Genomic DNA, 19,220 nt, shown 5'->3' on the forward strand with positions numbered 1-19,220 from the left:
GCATCACCCAGGAGCTTGTTAGAAATGCAGAATCTCAGGCCCCAGACATACTGAATCAAAACCTGCACTTTAAGAAGGTCTTTCTGTGCAGGGAGCCGTGGCTCATGCCTGTAATCCCAGGACTTTGGGAGGCTGAGGCAGGAGGGTCGCTTGAAGCCAGAGTTTCAGACCAGCCTGGGCAACAAGGCTAAACCCCTTGTCTCTACCAAAAATAAAAAATAAGCTGCGTGTGGTGGTGCGCGCCTGTAATCCTAGCTACTTGAGAGGCTGAGGGAGGAGGATCACTTGAGCTCAGGAGTTTGAGGCTGCCAATGAGCAATGATTGTGCCATTGTACTCCAGCCTGCGTCAGAGCAAGACTGTCAATCCAAAAAAAAAAAAAAAAAAAGCCTAAGGCAAAATTGGCACACAACACCTTTACTGATGTCATCTGAGTATGACCTAGCTTTACAACAGACATCTGCCGAACCCCATTGAAGGCAGTCAGAACCATCTGCCTTGGAAACACTGGGTCAAAAGCAAGTCTCGGCCTGGGACGGTGGCTCACGCCTGTAATCCCAGCACTTTGGGAGGCCAGCAGGTGGATCACTTGAGGTCAAGTGTTTGAGACCGATCAGCCTGGCCAATATGGAGAAACCCCGTCTCTACTAAAAATACAAAAATTAGCCGGGCGTGGTGGCATGCGCCTGTAGTCCCGGCTACTCGGGAGGCTGAGGCAGGCAAATTGCTTGAACCTGGGCAGCGGAGGTTGCAGTGAGCTAAGATCGCGCCATTGCACTCCAGCCTGGGCGCTGCGGCGCGACTTGGTCTCAAAAACAAAAACAAAACAAAGGCAAGTCTCCATATTTAAATAACCCTGCATGAGAAACATTACAGGAATGTTTCCCAGCTCATCTATGTTCCTTTAACATCTATACAGCACTTGAGGTGGACTGAGAATGTCCTCAAGAGACAGGGCACACAAACATTTCCTAGAACAATGAGAAACCCCTGAAGCGATATTTCTGGTGACCCAGATACTGAAAATACAGGCCCAGAAGGCCCTGTATCCACTAAGCAAATAGTTCTGCATTTCCGGAGTCAGGGGTTCTATATACACCTCTTGTCAAGCCTGGATCAATCTCCACTTTTTCAACGTAAGTACTGCCTAACCCAACCCTTCCCAATCCCCACCTCCATGATCCTCTCCCATTTCTTATTCTCACTGCAATTAATTTATATAATTCCTGAGGGACTTGGTGCCTCACAAGCAGTTTTTTTTTTTTCTGCCAGGTCTAGACTGCAGGCTCTTTGAGGGAAAATACAGTCACTATCATCTCAATGGTATACCACAGCTTGCAGCACAATGGCCCAGAGATCTACTGATGACAGACCAAATATCTCACCAATTGTGATTTAATACCATTATTCCTTGGGGCTTACACTGCAACTTACCTTACAAAACCCTACCCATGGAAATCCAGTGGCTATGACCATTCCTATCTATTTTACAAAATGACGGCTGCTAAAAATCAGTCTTATAAGCAAACATACTAGGTAAAATTACCCAGTAACAGAGCCTCGCCCTCCCTACTCCCAGCTACCTTTTTCAAACTCTAATACCAGTTGTTCTGATATGCTTGAGAAGCAAATGAATCCTGAACTCTAGCCTGGAAAAGAATTTGTATGTGGTGAGTCAGTGAGATACACAGACCAGGCTCTACTAGCCTCCCACATGTATTCACGTACAAATGACAAAAACGAGCACAAATATGCTGCAAATAAAATAAAAATTTTTTTTTTTTTTTTTTTTTTTTTTTTTTTTTTGAGACAGTTTCGCTCGTCGCCCAGGCTGGAGTGCAATGGCACGATCTCGGCTCACTGCAACCTCCGCCTGCTGGGTTCAAGCAATTTTCCTGCCTCAGCCTCCGAGTAGCTGGGATTACAGGTGCTTGCCACCACGCCCAGCTATTTTTTTTTTTTTTTTTTTTTTTTTGAGACTGAGTTTCACTCTTGTTGCCCAGGCTGGAGTGCAATGGCGCAATCCCAGCTCTCCGCCTCCTAGGTTCAAGCGATTCTCCTGCCTCAGCCTCCCTAGAGTAGCTGGGATTACAGGCATGCACCACCATGCCCGGCTAATTTTGTATTTTTAGTAGAGAAGGGGTTTCACCATGTTGGCCAGGCTGGTCTCAAACTCCCGACCTCAGGTGACTCACGGGCCTTGGCCTCCCAAAGTGCTGGGATTACAGACATGAGCCATGGTGCCTGGCCCAATAAAAATCTTAAGAGCTTTGCTCAGTTACCTGGTTGAGGTTTATGATGCTGGATTCTATTTCAAAAATTAAAAATCTAGGTGTCCTAAGAAGTACTACTAGGGCAACTGGTCTTCTCTTCCTGCCTTTTTTGTAGTGGGCTGACAAGTTCTTCAGGATTCATAATTCTCCACCTCTAAGGAAGCTGCAAAAATGGAGTTAACTATGAAATATACAAAAAGCACCTAAGAATGATCCCACGGAAAATTTTGGTATAGTTACAATCTAGTATGAACCGTTTGAAGACTGGTGAGGAAATTTAAAGGTCTAATCCACCAGGTACTGTGAAACAATCCCTGTGGAAGTTTAAGTGGTCACAAAAGATGTAATCTTCTTCTGTCCCCTAACAGGAAGGGAACTGAAATAGGAACCACTGGAAATATCCTGAAGGGGGAAAGAAGAGGAAAAGATCAGACATCAGTATTTATTAAAATCTTTATTCATTTTCTTTTTTCAGAATTGAAACCCATAGAACACATTAGAAATTTAGATCCATATCTGTCTTGTTTGGTATCTTACCAAGTACAATCTCTGTCTGTGCAACAGCTCTGAGAGGAAATCCTTGGCAGATCAAAAGAGAGGGTAGTGGCACCCACACTTTCCATTTAAGCAAATAAATTAGCTTCTGAGTAAGTTGTTCCCAGTTTCACCCAACATTTTGTGTTTATGAGAAACACCTTAGTTCCTAAAAACCTGTGGTAGTCCAGTACCTAGCCCCTACCTCGTCACCACCCAGACTTGAGGAATTGAAGGGAAAAAAAACTGGCCTTCCCCTGTAGAATGAGTTTCCCGAGGCCAGATGTGCCTGGCTCACTAGTATGTCTGGCCTGTGCTGGCACACTAGAGTTGCTCAGTAGGTATTTGCTGATGAATGGTCTTTATGTTAATTAGGGTCCACTCTCAGAGACTGAGAACCTTTCACTAGCTGCAAATCCTTCAGAAAGTCAGTGTTCCCCTTTGTCAAAATAAATATGTTTTTCTTGCTAGAATACATATACGACTATATACATTACATATACTTTTACTCATGTTTCCTGAAGCTCAAACTCACAGGATGAGGCATATAAGATAGCTTACCGATGATGCTGTTTTACCATCATTGAGGTGTGGTCATTTACTGGTCAAAGAATACACGGGTGATCGAGAAGAAAGGCTGAAGAAATATGGTGGATGGGAAGGGAAGGGAAGGCAAAAGCATTTTCTTTTTTTTTAAAAAAAAGATCAATTTCTTTGGAAGACAATGCTGGCTTCGGGTGACATTGAAAAATTGCCACGTATAGGACTCATCTTTCCCAAAATAATATACAATTAGTGTACCTGAATTCTTCCATTTCCTTCTTAAATTTCATTTGACATATTAACCCTGAGTGCAAACAGGGGGCAATGCCTTATTAATACATTCTTGAATAATACTCTGAGCAAATCAGATCCTATGAATTTGTTTTACACAGAAAATTATTTACACTTCCCCCAAACCCACAATGCAGCCTCACACTAAAGAATAGTTTTATAACAAAACCTTTATACTCAAATTTATCCATTCAAACTTTAGAATAAACATGTTTTAACAAGTGGGAGGAGGGCAGGAAATGGCCATGAGTTCTGATTTTCCTAGTTTTGTAGTATTAAAATGTCTCCACATCTACCTTTGGATGTTTGGTAGGCATACCTAACTTACAGCTGATCCAAACCCTGCAACAACTTGATTGTAACAGCCTTAGATTCTAATAAATAAAGTAGGACAGTGTTACAAAACTTAAAAAAAAATTCACCTCCTTTTTTTTTTTTTAAGACAGAGTCTTGCTCTGTCTCCCAGGCTGGAGTGCAGTAGCACAATCTCAGCTCACTGCAACCTTCGCCTCCTGGGTTCAAGTGATTCTCCTGCCTCAGCCTCCCGAGTAGCTGGGACTACATGCGCACGCCACCGTGCCCTGTTAATTTTTGCATTTTTAGTAGAGACGGTCTCACCATGCTGGCCAGCCAGGCTGGTCTCGAACTCCTGGCCTCAGGTGATCTGCCCGCCTCAGCCTCCCAAAGTGCTGGGATGACAGGCACGAGCCACGGCGCCCGGCCCCCACCTCTTCTTTCAAACAGTGTTTGAAATTTTAGGGCTTTCTGAATTTTAGAGCTGTAAGTTTATGGTTGGTTTTCTCCAAGATTTGCCTAAATATACTTTTCCAGCTTACTCCAATCCTGACTTAAAACAAAAATTTATATTTTCAGTGCCATGTCATACCACTCTATTAGCTCAATTCTAACTTTATGGATTAGAGTTCTACATTTTATGGATGAAAATTCTAAATTTATGATCAGAATGCCTTTTAGGATCACGAGTTTGAAAACAGATGGGAATAAAATGAAATGATATATTTTCTGCAAATGCTTTCAAGAAAGGATGAGACATTTTCTTTCCTGCCTGCTTTTTTCCTTAGGAGAATCTTCTGCCTTCAATGTTATGAAGTTCCCAGTTTCAGAAGACTTCTTATTCATTTCAGGGTGGCATACTAAAGGCATCATGTATTTGAAAGACCACAAATCCATAACTTAGTTCAACTAACATTTACAGGGAGAGCAGAGCTGACATCTCTTCCTGTTGTCTCCTCCCAGCTGGCTCCTGGAAGCTTGTGGGTGAGCACTAACCAAGGTATTCTCATACTGAGCTGTGAATTTCCCTGGACACACAACAGTGAGTAGCCTTAAAATGAAATCAATGCCTCCTTTGGTTAACACGAATTCTGTGTTTTGTGTTTGTCTTCTTAAATTCAATACACCCTTTTTATAACTCAGCCCATTGTTCTATTCATCTCAAAATGTATATAAAATGTACAAAAGTTTCCTAATTTCATGCCATTTAAAAATAGTTACAGGTTACTCAGTTATCTTTCAATACAAGAAAACTGGGCATAAATTCTAAAGCTGTTTGTGAGAGTGGTTGCCTAAAACTAGTTTCCAATGGCTGGCATTAAATGTATTCAACCACACTGTTTATATATTCGCCTCTGCTTGACAGAAATGCAAAGCTGGAACAGCACCTCAACAAGATGCAGGAGCAAAGCACACAGCTCTGAGTCCACAGGTGAGTGGGCACATCAGGCCTGTCTTCCTTTGCCCTGTGTTTTACTGCAACTACTTTCATGTCGAGATCACTTTGCCAGAACACAAAACGAAAACTGTGTTTTACAAACCTGAAATTTGAGAGTGCTAAGAGGAGAAAGAAGCATAATACAACATCATGGGTTCAAAACTCCAAACAAGACTGAATGACAGAATTAGGATTTGACATAAATCAAAATCTTAAGGCTCTTCCTTTTAACCTCCTCAATTTCAAGGCTCAGAAGGCTTAAAATCTTGGCCAGGCACGGTGGCTCATGCCTGTAATCCCAGCACTTTGGGAGGCTGAGGCAGGTGGATCACCTGAGGTCAGGAGTTCGAGATCAACCTGGCCAACATGGTGAAACCCAAAACCCTGTCTCTACTAAAAATATAAAAATTAGCTGGGCACGATGGCAGGCGCCTGTAACCCCAGCTACTCTGGAGGCTGAGGCAAGAGAATCGCTTGAACCCGGGAGGCGGAGGTTGCAGTGAGGCAAGATCGTGCCACTGCACTCCAGCCTAGGCAAGAGAGTGAGACTTGGTCTCAAAAAAAGAAGAAAAAAGAAAAAAGAAAGCTTAAAATCTTTCTTTCCAGTCTTCCATGGCCCCAAATCACAAGATAAGTCCAGCCACCAGTAAGGTATACACTCTCACCTGCAGGAGTGTCCCTTTCTTATGAGAAAGGGACAAAAAGGTTGCCCATCTCTTGGGAACAGCAGCTTCAGTGACAAAATGCCTTAAAGGCAGAGGTGGAAATTCATTTCAGAAGAGAAATGAGGATGACAGAGACCACAGGCAACCTGTTATTCAAGGTATTATTTCAGTTTGCTTTGTTAATTTGGGAAGGACTGCTTTTGGCAAAAGGGGAAAAAATTAGTCTCCACAGAGAATCATGCTTAGATTGTAATAGTATTTTCTCTAGAGACAACTTTTTGGTTAATTGGGACACAACTATGAGAATGCAGAATTTACTTAGGTGCAAAGTCATGTTTGCTTTTTACACACCTTAAGATCCTAAATACAAGGGAACCTGTTTTTCAATAGTTCAGTCATCTCCCTGATTCTGGTTCTACCAGTGGGTCTCTCTCTCTTCTTCTCTCCTCTAAGATCATCAAAACAATACTACTCAATGGCTTAAAAGCCCAAACATCTTTCTGTTTTTGTCCTTCCCTCCAATTCTATCTTAAACATGTATCTCCTCCAACAGAGTGTGCTATTTTGGCTTGATAGAATGCAAGGTTTTATTTGCTGCCACTCTGTAGGACAGTAAGCATTCCGATGTAACTAGTTCTGGTAAAAAAAAGACAAAGAGATTGCAAAGTGTTTCCACAAAATCCACGGGCGTGGAGAAAGGACTGCAAGGTTCAACTCAAAACACACGCTCCAGAGCCAATCCCAGTATTCATCTATCCAAATGTCACACCTCTGTTTGTCCTTTGGCATGGGAATTAAGACTGACCAACTATGATGCGCAATGCTAGAATAGGCAATTGCCGAGGAGGTGAGAAGGCGATTCAGCAGGAATGTCTCCACGCTCTGAAACTTGTGGTCTTTGCTTTAGTTTCCACTACAGAAAATACCAAAGACATCCAAGGCCACCCTGTCCCATCACCAGAACTTGCTGCTGGCCACTTCCAATCCATCTCATACCATTTGGAATTGATTGTGCTGTTTCTCTATCTTTGTAAAAAGAAGTTTCACTTATTTCGTGTCGAGAATTACAAGTGTGAGAGAGGCATCCTGTCTTCCACCAGTACTGTGTCCATCCCAAACTGGTCGGTGCACTGCTTCACGGTGGCCAGGACACTCAGGAGCCGCTGGTCCACGGCGTCCAGATGAGGATCAGAGAGCACTGGGGAGATGGGGTCATGGGCCATGGCGGATTTTAAGGCAGACTTTAGCACACCATTCTTTAGGTAGTTCAGTCTGTTCCAGGTAGACACCCGAATGCTGGGAGAAAAAGTTACAGAACAAGGTACATAAACCTCTCATTATCAAACGGGTTGAAAGCCTGCTAGGCAGACAAAAGTAAAAAAATAATTAGGTAAAATCCTTTAACTAAATAATTTTTCTTTAGAATCACCCCTACATAACGAGTAAGCCATATTACCATGTTTTGATATTGTTTCTGTGTAACTAATCAGAGACATATACAGAGATTCACACACCATGTTCACTGCAGTGCTGTTTATAACAGGAAAAATGTTAAACAATCTGAATGTCCAACGGTTGGGAAATAGTTAAATTATGGTTCATCCATTGAAAGGAATACCACGCAGCTGTTAAAAACAATTTTGAAAATTTAGTGGAATGGGAAAATGCCTATGATATGATGCTGGGTGGGAGGAAAAGGTTGGAGGAAAAACCTGTTTCACTTCAAATCTGTAGGAAAACAAAATACACGTACATGGATTGGAATGAAGTACACTACAGTGTTAACAAGAGGATCCTTAGACGTTAATCCTTAGACGTTAATGGGTACTATAAACTTCCATCTTCCTCATGTGTTTCTGAAGTCTAAAACAATTTCTACTAGGAAAAAATTATTATTATTATTATTTTTTTTTTTTTTTGAGACGGAGTCTTGCTCTGTCACCCAGGCTGGAGTGCAGTGGCATGATCTCGGCTCACTGCAAGCTCTGCCTCCCGGGTTCACGCCATTCTCCTGCCTCAGCCTCCCGAGTAGCTGGGACTACAGGCACCCGCCACCATGCCCGGCTAATTTTTTTGTATTTTTTAGTAGAAACGGGGTTTCACCGTGTTAGCCAGGATGGTTTCAATCTCCTGACCTCATGATCCGCCCGCCTCGGCCTCCCAAAGTGCTGGGATTACAGGCGTAAGCCACCGCGCCCGGCGGAAAAAATTATTTTAAGGATACCTATCTGCCTTATTTCACCAACTGCTACCATTTGAATGTCTGTCCCCTCCAAAATACATGTTGAAATTGCCATTGTAACAGTATCAAGGTAGAGTCTTTTAAGAGGTCATTAGGCCATGAGTGCTCTGCCCTCATGGGTGGAACTAATGCTGTTATTAAAAGGCAAGTTCAAGGCCAGGAGCGGTGGCTCACGCCTGTAATCCCAACACTTTGGGAGGCCGAGGTGAGCCCTCAGGTTGGGAGTTCAAGACCAGGCTGGCCAACATGGTAAAACCCCGTCTCTACTAAAAATACAAAAATTAGCTGGGTGTGGTGGCACATGCCTGTAATCCCAGCTACTTGGGAGGCTGAGGCACGTGAATCACTTGAACCCGGGAGGTGGAGGTTGCAGTGAGCAGTGAGCCGAGATTGCGCCACTGCACTCCAGCCTGGGCAAAAGAGCAAGACTCCATCTCAAAAAAAAAAAAAAAAAAAAAAAAGGGCGAGTTCAGCCCCTTGTTGCCCTCTCTCTTTGCCCTTTTGCCTTCTGCCATGTGACATGATGACGCAGCAATAAGTCCCCTGTCAGACGCTGGCACCTTGATATTTAACGTTCTAGCCTCCAGAACTGTGAACCAATAAATTTCTGTTCATTATAAATTACACAGTCTGGCCAGGTATGGTGGCTCATGCCTGTAATCCCAGCACTCTGGGAGGCCCAAGGGGGCGGATCACTTGAGGTCAGGAGTTCGAGACCAGCCTAGGCAACATGGTGAAACCCCATCTCTACCAAAAATACAAAAATTACCCAGGCATGGTGATACATGCCTGTAATCCAAGCTACTTGGGAGGCTGAGACACGAGAATCACTTGAACCTGGGAGGTGGAGGTTGCAGTGAGCCGATATCGCGCCACTGCACTCCAGCCTGGGCAACAGAGCGAGACTCCATCTCAAAATAAGATAAAATAAAATAAAATAAATTACCCAGTCTGTGGTATCCTGTTACAGCAGCACAGAACGAACTAAGACACCAACTATAGCATATCTTTTATTTAAAATCTGAGAAGAAAAGTTCTTAGCTCTCTGTGGGTAAAGGAGGAATTACTAGGTATGCAGAAATGTCTGATTCTGTAAAAGGCAGCCTGTTGTGCAGCAATTTAAAAGGTAAGGAAGACTGTTGCATAAAGCATGCATGGAAGGGACAAACAGGCACAGACAGAGTACAGTTATTTTTTATTCTTAAATATATTACAAATGCCCAGAGCATCAGAGCTTCCTCTGTGAGACTAAGTTATTATGTTACTTCCTCTCAGCTCCAAATTTACTCTTCAAAATATGCTCTGCTGGCCAGGCACAGTGGCTCACGCCTGTAATCCCAGCACTTTGGGAGGCCAAGGCGGGTGGATCACCTGAGGTCAGGAGTTCGAGATCAGCCCCACCAACATGTTGAAACCCCATCTCTACTAAAAATACAAAAAATTAGCTGGGCGTGGTGGTGGGCGCCTGTAATCCCAGCTACTCAGAAGGCTGAGGCAGGAGAATCGCCTGAACCCGGGAGACGGCGGTTGCAGTGAGCCGAGATCGTACCACTGCACTCCAGCCTGGGTGACAGAGCGAGACTCCATCTCGAAAAACAAAACAAAACAAAACAAAACAAAACAAAACAAAAACAAAATGTGCTCTGCCACAACGGACGGGATTCCTTTAAGCATCTTTCCCCTAAAGCTTTCTCACTAGAGGGCGCTAGGGAGACACCGCAGGGGGAAGCGGCTCTGCGAATGCTTCTGTGGGTCAATGGTGGTGTTGGGGAGGCAGAGAGGTCATCCACTGAAGCCCTGTCTAGCCACATTCCCAGAAGGTGTGCGTTCTTGGTGACCTGAAGCCTTAGCTTGGCCTGGGGATAACTCTCCTGAGGCCCTCTCAACATGGAAACCAGAGCTTTGAAGGCCATCTGCTCACCCTGGCCCCAATTCCCTCTGAAGGCCCACATGTGTGCCTCACTTGCAGCACAGAAGGTTTCTACTGGATTCTCTCTCTCCTTTTGCATGTCATGACACCAGCTGTGACTTGAATGTACACCCCGCCTGCACTCTGGAGAGTTGCTTCTGGCTTGCTCAGCACCTGCAAACTAGCAAACTTCTCTGCTGTCTGGTGGGCTGAGCTAAACCTTCTCCACTGAAGTCCAAACTCCAGTCATTAGGAGGGGATCCCCTTCCAAGTTTGTCCTTCCTTGGGTACTCTCCCTCAGCCCTAGTTTTCTTTTATAGTCACTCCTGTGATTGGAATTTAATAATTCTTTATATTGGGTCGGGCGCAGTGGCTCACGCCTGTAATGCCAGCACTTTGGGAGGCTTAGGCAGGCAGATCACAAGGTCAGGAGTTCTAGACCAGCCTGGCCAACATGGTGAAACCCCGTCTCTACTAAAAATACAAAAATTAGCCAGATGCGGTGACGGGCGCCTGTAATCCCAACTACTTGGGAGGCTGACGCAGGAGAATCGCTTGAACACAGGAGGTGGAGGCTGCAAGTGAGCCGAGATCGCGCCACTGTACTCTAGCCTGGGTAACAGAGCAAGACTCCGTCTCCAAAAAAAAAAAAATTCTTTATATTAAACACCTCTGTTTAACACACTGTGTCTTTGCTATCTCCTGATTGAACCAGACTGATAAAACTACTCCACAAAAACATCTTCAAAGACAAACACACAATTCTTCATTGTATATATCACTGCTTCCCATCATTAATAAAGACAATGGACTGCCTGGGTAAACTGTTACTTTCTACAGAATTTTGTTGTCATTTAAAAAAAGAAAGAAGATAAAGAGACCAGTTGCTAGGGCAGTCTTATGTGATATGATGTTGCTGGGAGCTGACCAGTATTAAATGGTGCTCTTGAACTTGTTTTTCTGTGTAGCCAAGCAAGGTGAATCCCAGCTAATTCTTGATGTGCATGCTCTAAAATTACACCAGGATGGTCGGGCACGGTGGCTCATGCCTGTGATCCTAGCACTTTGGGAGGCTGAGGCAGGCGGATCACTTGAAGTCAGTAGTTCGACACCAGCCTGGCCAACATAGTGAAACCCGTCTCTACTGCAAATATAAAAATTAGCTGGGTTTGGTGGCAGGCGCCTGTAGTCCCAGCTACTCGGGAGGCTGAGGCACAAGAATTGCTTAAACCCGAGAGGCAGAGATTGCGGTGAGCTGAGATCGCACCACTGCACTCCTACCTGCGTGACAGACGCAGACTCTGTCTCAAAAAAAAAATAAAATAAAAAATAAAATAGTAAAATAAAATTATTTCAGGAATGATGAAAAGAAGCTTCTTAGAGCTTAGACTTTATCTCATTTTCTTGACTCATTTTTCAATTTCTCTGTTCTCTAGAGCTTTTTTTAAAAAAAACCAATTATTATTTATTTATTTATTTTTTTTGAGACAGAGTCTCACTCTGTCGCCCAGACTGGAGTGCAATGGCACAATCTCAGCTCACTGCAACCTCCGCCTCCCAGGTTCAAGCAATTCTCCTGTCTCAACCTCCTAAGTAGCTGGAATACTGGTGCCTGCCACCATACCCATCTCATTTTTGTATTATTAATAGAGACGGGGTTTCGCCATGTTGGCCAGGCTGGTCTTGAGCTCCTGACCTCAGGTGATCCACCCACCTTGGCCTCCCAAATTGCTGGGATTACAGGAGTGAGCCACTGTGCCTGGCCAAAATACATTATTATTTATGGAAAAAGTTACTTTTGGTTTAGACAATTTCAAACTGAAATATGTAAACCCCAGGTGGTATGTGATGGGTGAGTGAGAGGACTTGAAACCACAAGGTAACCAGGCATACAGATTTTACTCCTTTTTTTTTTTTTTTTTGGCAGTGGGGTGGGGAGTGTGGGTGATTATATTCTGCTATTAAACCAAACATGTATTACTGAATACAATCTTCTATTCATACAAAATTTGAGATGAATTCTGAGCTTTGGGTTATCTGCCTTCACCTTTCCCTGATATCCCATTTCAGGATGTCCAGAGGTTCTAGGTTGGAAAAGTATGAAAAGCACTGCTCAGGTATCAGAAAGTTTGAGGGCCAAGAAAATGGATGTACTGTTACCTGAGCCTGGAAAAGAAGGCAATGCAGGCACATGTATTTGCTGTGCATAACTTACATGCAACACTGATACAGAGGGGCAAGAATGCTTCTTTCATCCAGCGAGGGGTTCCCAAAGCTGAAAATTAAATTAAAACTTAGTGAATTAGGTGGAAGTACTGTTCTCTTCTTAGCATCAAAGCAATAGCAAATTCTATATGAAACTCAAATGTGATCCTAGATAATTTCACACTCCAGCAGCTCCAATCACTTAAATTGAAAACAAGCAGGGCATGACCAATTAGACACAGGATCCCTAACAGCCTGTACTAAAATATCTGACAACAAATATACTCATTTACAAGGGACATTTTCCTGCCAAGATATTACAAGGTGCTGGAGCATAACTACGGTAAACACAGTGCGGAGTTCACAGACCAAAGGGAGAACTTGAAGACCCCTAAGCCTGCAAAGGTTTTAAGGACCAGAGAGAAATAAAGGCCATTTATATTAGATTCCCACAAACAAGCAGATGACCATTACTTGTAAAAAGAAGTCACACTTGTTCTACTCCCAAATTAGCAATATCCTATTCCCTACAAGTAAGTATACGTACAGATTCAAATTGGAAAAACTGTTCACACAGGCTGAGGAAACTGATTCACAGCAGATGCAAAAATTACCTTAGCAGCAATTCAGAGTTAGAAAAGGAGAACTGATTCTGGAAAACTGTCAACCTTTCACTCTTTCCACAGGCTCACCTTAATAGCTGGTAGCCCTTCGTACAGTGTAGGTCCTCCAGTAATTCAAGGCAAAGGCAACTGCTATGGTCTGAATGTTTGTGTCCCCTCAAATTCGTAATCCCTGGTATAACAGTCCAACAGTATTAAGAGGTAGGGCCTTTGGGAGATGATTAAGTCATGAGGGAAGAGCCCACATGAACGGGATTAGTGCCCTTATAAATGAGGCCAGAGGGAGCGTGTTTACCTCTTCTGCCATATGAGGACACATAGAAGGCACCATCTGAGGAATAGGCCCTCACCAGACACTGAATCTGCTGGCACCTTCATCTTAGAGTTCTCAGCCTCCGAAACTGTAAGCAATGCATTTCTGATGCTTATGAATTACCCAGTCTAAGGGATTTTGTTATAGCAGCCTGAGTGGACAAAGCAACTATTTTGATATACACCAAATATCAAGTATCATGTGTATCACAGGATGAGTGCTATGTGCTTTGCTGTAATGGGGTAGAGGGAGAGGCAGTGTTTGCTGGTTTTTCATTTTCTGTGGCCATCACCATCTTTCACGAAGCATGAGGCGCCTGGTGTTCAGTATAAGATGGTGGCATCATTAGCAAATGCTGCCCAAGCACTCTTTGCTGAGGAGCCATGTCTTAACTTATTTCCAACAACCAATGTTAACAGTAGTGACCTAGGGCCTGGAAAATTCTGTACTCCAAGGAAGCATTCTATTTAGTAAATATTTATTAAATGCAACTAAAAGTGTGGCACTACACCTGTAATCCCAGCACTTTGAGAGGTCGAGGCGAGCGGAGCACTTGAGGTCAGGAGTTCAAGACCAGCCTGGCCAACATGGTGAAACCCTGTCTCTACTAAAAATACAAAATTAGCGGGTGCCTGTAGTCCCAGCTACTCAGGAGGCTGAGGCTGGAGAATCGCTTGAACCCAGGAGGCAGAAGTTGCAGTGAGCTGAGATTGTGCCACTGTACTTCAGCCTGGGCAACAGAGCAAAACCCCGTCTCAAAAAAACTTAAAAAAAAAAAAAGTGTGGCACTAAACTGGCCACCACAGAGAATGCAGAATACGAAATGGAAATACAATGTGCTCTCCAAATAGCTCAGGCCTAAAAAAATAAGGACATTCTATTTATTCAAAATGAATAAACTTTTCTTATTCAAGATAAAAGTAACTTGTTGTTATATATAAAATCCACACTAGGCAACAGCTATTCTTCCCATGACAGCAAAAGTAGGGACCTAGACTAACATAAAAATAGCAAAACATCCTATCAAATAAATTAATTTTTTAATTGCAGGAAACTTTGGATAGAATAAATTTAATGACAAATTCTACACTCTATTACATCTGTATTCTTAAGCTTCTAAACACCAAATATCATAGCCAAGAAAGAATGATGTAGGTAGTAACAAATGAATGACCCTGGTTTCCAGTTGTCTGAGAAGAGGCTCATAGAGTCTTAGACTCCTTGGAAGAACCACTTTTCCATTTTTTGAAGTACTGAGATCCCTGAGAGTGGAGAAAAGGACAGGTACCAATAGCAAAGACTCCAAGTGGAAAAAAGAAGGATGTTGCCTATCAATTGCATTCTGGATGTTCTCCAGGATGCTCTGGAAAATGCCCTTCTTTCATACACAGAAACCCCTCCCTGACAAGGACAGTCCTGCTGGTCTCACCTTTTGGCATTATCAAGAAGGATGAGCATACTAGCGCCTTCATCATCTTGAAAGCTCTCATAGTGATGGCGGTCAGCATTGCCAATCAGGTAATCAAACACAGCTGTGTCAATGATGTCCAAGAGGCGCGGGCCAGAGTCATAAGGGGACGTTTTCTTCACAGCATCACAGTAGCTCTCATCATACTCCCACCTGGAGACAAGCAGCATCACCAGCACTGAGTGACAACACTGTACCTGGCACTGTTACACACAAAGAGAAGACAGAGTTCCTACCTACCGGGTTTGCCCCTGACTCCACAGTTCTTTTCACTCTTGGACAGAACTGCTGGCTCCTTTACAGAGTTGGCACCTGGCTAGGCACAGGGGAGAATTAAGTAATGGCTCATAGGAGCATTTACCTGGCCAATTTGCCTTCTCGGTAAGTCCTGCCCCATGGGTGACGGTGCTTCTGCAGAGGCCACACATCTGGAAGCCAAAGTGTGACAGATCCCTCCATTGTGTCTCCATCAGCACAAGCTGGTTCTGTTTCTCGGCAGTAATAGCACTTCCCATAAAAACAAGTATTGTTTCCTACAGGACAGAAAGGAGCCAAATACACTTAAGGAAATAACGAAGACTCCAAATTCTCTCCCAAATAATGTAGAACAGAGTAGCTTAGTAAATAAGCATGGTGAAAACAAAGACCCTGAGTTTACTATATTTCAAACATTTATTTTCCTGTATAGGTAATAAAAAAGCACATGGTGTAAAAAAAATTCAAAAAGTACAAAAGGATACACATCCAAAAGTAAGTTGCCCTTGCCTCCTGTGTCCTTTCTACCCAGTCTCACTCTCTGGTGTCAACTACCATCACCAGTGTCCTTCAAATTCACTTTTTGTTTGTTTTGTTTTTGTTGTTGTTGTTTTGAGACAGGGTCTGGCTTTGTCATCAGAGCTGAAGTGCAGTGGCGTGATCTCAGCTCACTGCAACCTCTGCCTCGGGCTCAAGCCATCCTTCCATCTCAGCCTCCTGAGTAGCTGGAACTATAGGTATATGCCTCCATGCCCAGCTAATTTTTGTATTTTTCTGGTAGAGATGGGGTTTCGCCATGTTGGCCTGGGTGGGCTCAAACTCCTGGACTCAAGTGATCTTCCCACCTCAGCCTCTCAAAATGCTGGGATTATAGGCATGAGCCACCATGTCTGGCCTCTAAACTCACTATTTTATTTTTTTTTTGAGACTGAGTCTTGCTCTGTCACCCAGGCTAGAGTGCAGTGGCAAGATCTTGGCTCACTGCAACCTCCGCCTCCCAGGTTCAAGCAATTCTCCCGTCTCAGCCTCCTGAGTAGCTAGGATTACAGGTGCATGCCACTATGCTTGGCTAATTTTTGTATTTGTAGTAGAGACAGGGTTTCACCATTTGGCCAGGCTGGTCTCAAACTCCTGACCTCAGGTGATCCGCCCACCTCAGCCTCCCAGTGCTGGGATTACAAGTGTGAGCTACCGCGCCCGGCCTGAACTCACTTTAATTAAAGGAAAGTAACATCCTCCTCTTCTTCATTAGGGCTGAGATCTTGGCCGGAGTGCCCAGGGGAGGGCAAAAGAGGTCATGTACTAGTCCAAGTGTGGCCAAGAGTTTGGTTACATAGAGGGGAAGGTATAGAGGAAGGGGGGAAGTTGAGCAAATAAGTAGACAGACTGAGTGTAACAGTAACCAGGCTTCTCACCAGTGGAGAAGAGAGTTAAACATACAGAAAAAGAGAAAGCCAGGATAAATCCTGCAGTGGTGAATTAGAATTGGAAATACTAGTTTGAATTGATGAGTGTTTTTTTTGTTTTGTTTTTTTTCTTTTTTTGAGATGGAGTCTCGCTCTGTTGCCCAGGCTAGAATGCAGTGGCGTGATCTTGGCTCACTGAAACCTCTGCCTCCCGGGTTCAAGCAATTCTCCTGCCTCAGCCTCCCAAGTAGCTGGACTACAGGCGCCCACCACCATGCCAGCTAGTTTTTGTATTTTTATTAGAGATGGGGTTTCACCATATTGGACAGGCTGGTCTTGGAACTCCTGACCTCATGATCCACCCACCTCAGCCTCCCAGAGTGCTGGGATTACAGGCGTGAGCCACTGCGCCACGCCTGCATTGATGGTTTAATACACACAGATACAGAAAAAGATACAGATGTATCTTGTATGTATGTACGTGCACATATACATATATTTCCCGCCTCTGTCCTTCAAGAGAACATGGAAACAATGACACCCAGGAAGTAATGAGCACACCTAGCGCCCACAGGGTAGTTCCTAAATACCATTTTAGTACCACATTAAAAGGAACTAAGGAGTAGTGGTGTGCACCTGTAATTCCAACTACTTGGAAGGCTGAGGCAGGAGGATCGCTGGAACCTGAGAGGCAAAGGTTGCAGTAAGCCGAGATTGCGCCACTGCACTCCAGCCTGGGTGACAGAGCAAAACTCCATCTTAAAAAATAAAGGAACTAGGGTTCCTTTTAATGATCCTGGACCACAGTGTTACGCCAGTTGCAAGAAAGTGCTTGAAGAATGATAGGACCATTCCAAAATGACACAGGAACTAGTTTGTGGCCAAATGTGGAACAGTTTAAGCATCCAAATAATTATAATGGTCATAAATTGTAGCTCATAGTGAGTTCATGGTGATATAAATAAGCACATGAATGTGTGGAGGCGGGGAAGTTCTACCCTTCAACAGAATGACAACTAATAGGTCTAGAAGCAATGATAGAATGAAAAAAATCATCATTGGATGGCCAGGAACTGTGGCTCACATCTGTAATCCCAGCACTTTGGGAGGCCAAGGGAGAAGGATCACTTGAGCCCAGGAATTTGAGACCAGCCTGGACAAACACAATGAAACCTTGTCTCTATAGAAATAAAAGTAAAAACATTAGCCAGGCATGGTGACTCATGTCTGTAGTCCAAGCTACTCAGGAGGCTGAGGTAGGAGGATTGCTTGAGACCAGGAGGTTAGGCTGCAGTGGGCCATGATCGTGCCATTGCACTCCAGCCTGGGTGACAGAGTGAGACTCTGTCTAAAAAAAATAAAAATACAAAAATCATCATTTGGTGATACTGCTGAGAGAGAGCATTTAAAAAAAAAAAAATCACCATTTGGCAACTATCATAATAAGTGAACTCCTGATCACTTGAGGTCAGGAGTTTGAGACCAGCCTTGCCGACATGGCAAAACCCTGTCTCTACTAAAAATACAAAATTAGCTGGGAGTAGTGGTGTGCACCTGTAATTCCAAATACTCGGAAGGCTGAGGCGAGAGGATCACTGGAACCTGAGAGGCAAAGGTTGCAGTAAGCCGAGATTGCGCCACTGCACTCCAGCCTGGGTGACAGAGCAAAACTTCATCTCAAAAAAAAAAAAAAAAAAAAAAAAATTCAAGAAAGTATTTACATCTCATGTCACAAAAGACTATCTGCCCTAGGGATGAACTCCTATACATCAGTAAGACCAATGACACAGCAGAAAATGAGCAAAGGATATGCAAAGACAGTTAACAGAAAATACAAATAGCTCTCAAACAAAAAGATGCTTCATATGAAATACACAAAACCAAAAGTTTAATAACATATTGTTGGTGAAGCTAGGAGCAAAAGTCACTCTCATATATTTCTATGGGAATATAAACTGGTTAAACATCTATATAGGATAATGTGGCCACACCTATCAAAACTTAAAATGCATGTGCCTTTTGACCTAGCACTCCCATTTCTAGAAATACTTGCTCATGTGTGAAATAATATATGGGTGGTCCCCAACCATTTTGGCACCGGGGACTGGTTTTGTGGAAGACAATTTTCCACAGACAGGGGTTGGGGACTGGGTGGGAATGGTTTCAGGATGAAACTGCTCCATGTCAGATCATCAGGTATTAGATTTTCATAAGGAACGTGCAGCCTAGATCCTTCACATGTGCAGTTCACAATAGGGCTTGTGCTCCTATGAGAATATAACACTGCCACTGATCTGACAAGGAGCTGGTGCTGAGGCGGTAATGCTCGCTCACCCCTCACCTCATGCCGTGCAACCCAGTTCCTACCACGCCACAGAATGGTACTGTTCCGCAGCCCAGGGGTTGGGGACCCCTGACATATATACAAGGTAATTCTGGGCAACACTGGTTATAAAAACAAAATATTGGAACAACATTTAAGTCCAATAAAATTCTGGTTATATGAATTATGGTAGACCCAAATAATGGAACACTTTGCAGTGTAAAACAACAAAACAATGAAGCTCTTTCTATGTGATACAGATTTCTAGGATCTATTAAGCAAAAAGAGTAAGATGCAGAAGTATGCAAAGTGTGCCATATGTTGTATAAAATGGTAGAGATAAATAAAAATATATATATATATTTCATACAAAAAGACATAAGGAAATTACTAGTTAAAGGTTGCCACTTGGAGAAAGGGGAAGGAACTGGACAGACGA

General features: G+C 43.5%; 1 protein-coding gene across 4 annotated transcripts in view; it reads right to left on the reverse strand.

Annotated features, from left to right (window-relative positions):
- Window positions 1-2,711: 2,711 nt before the first annotated feature.
- FAM20B (FAM20B glycosaminoglycan xylosylkinase) overlaps window positions 2,712-19,220 on the reverse strand; it is a 48,819-nt gene continuing 32,310 nt past the window's right edge. For all 4 annotated transcript variants that reach the window (XM_009240522.3, XM_024232297.2, XM_024232304.3 and 1 more), the window contains exons 5-8: window positions 15,159-15,330; window positions 14,759-14,950; window positions 12,404-12,463; window positions 2,712-7,333 (exon numbers count right to left, since the gene is read on the reverse strand). In XM_009240522.3, the coding sequence (XP_009238797.3) occupies window positions 7,102-7,333; window positions 12,404-12,463; window positions 14,759-14,950; window positions 15,159-15,330 (656 nt within the window). In that variant the 3' untranslated portion in view covers window positions 2,712-7,101. The remainder of the gene's footprint in view (window positions 7,334-12,403; window positions 12,464-14,758; window positions 14,951-15,158; window positions 15,331-19,220) is intronic.

This window comes from Pongo abelii, chromosome 1, assembly GCF_028885655.2.
Source record: "Pongo abelii isolate AG06213 chromosome 1, NHGRI_mPonAbe1-v2.0_pri, whole genome shotgun sequence".
NCBI classification, from domain to species: Eukaryota; Metazoa; Chordata; class Mammalia; order Primates; family Hominidae; genus Pongo; species Pongo abelii.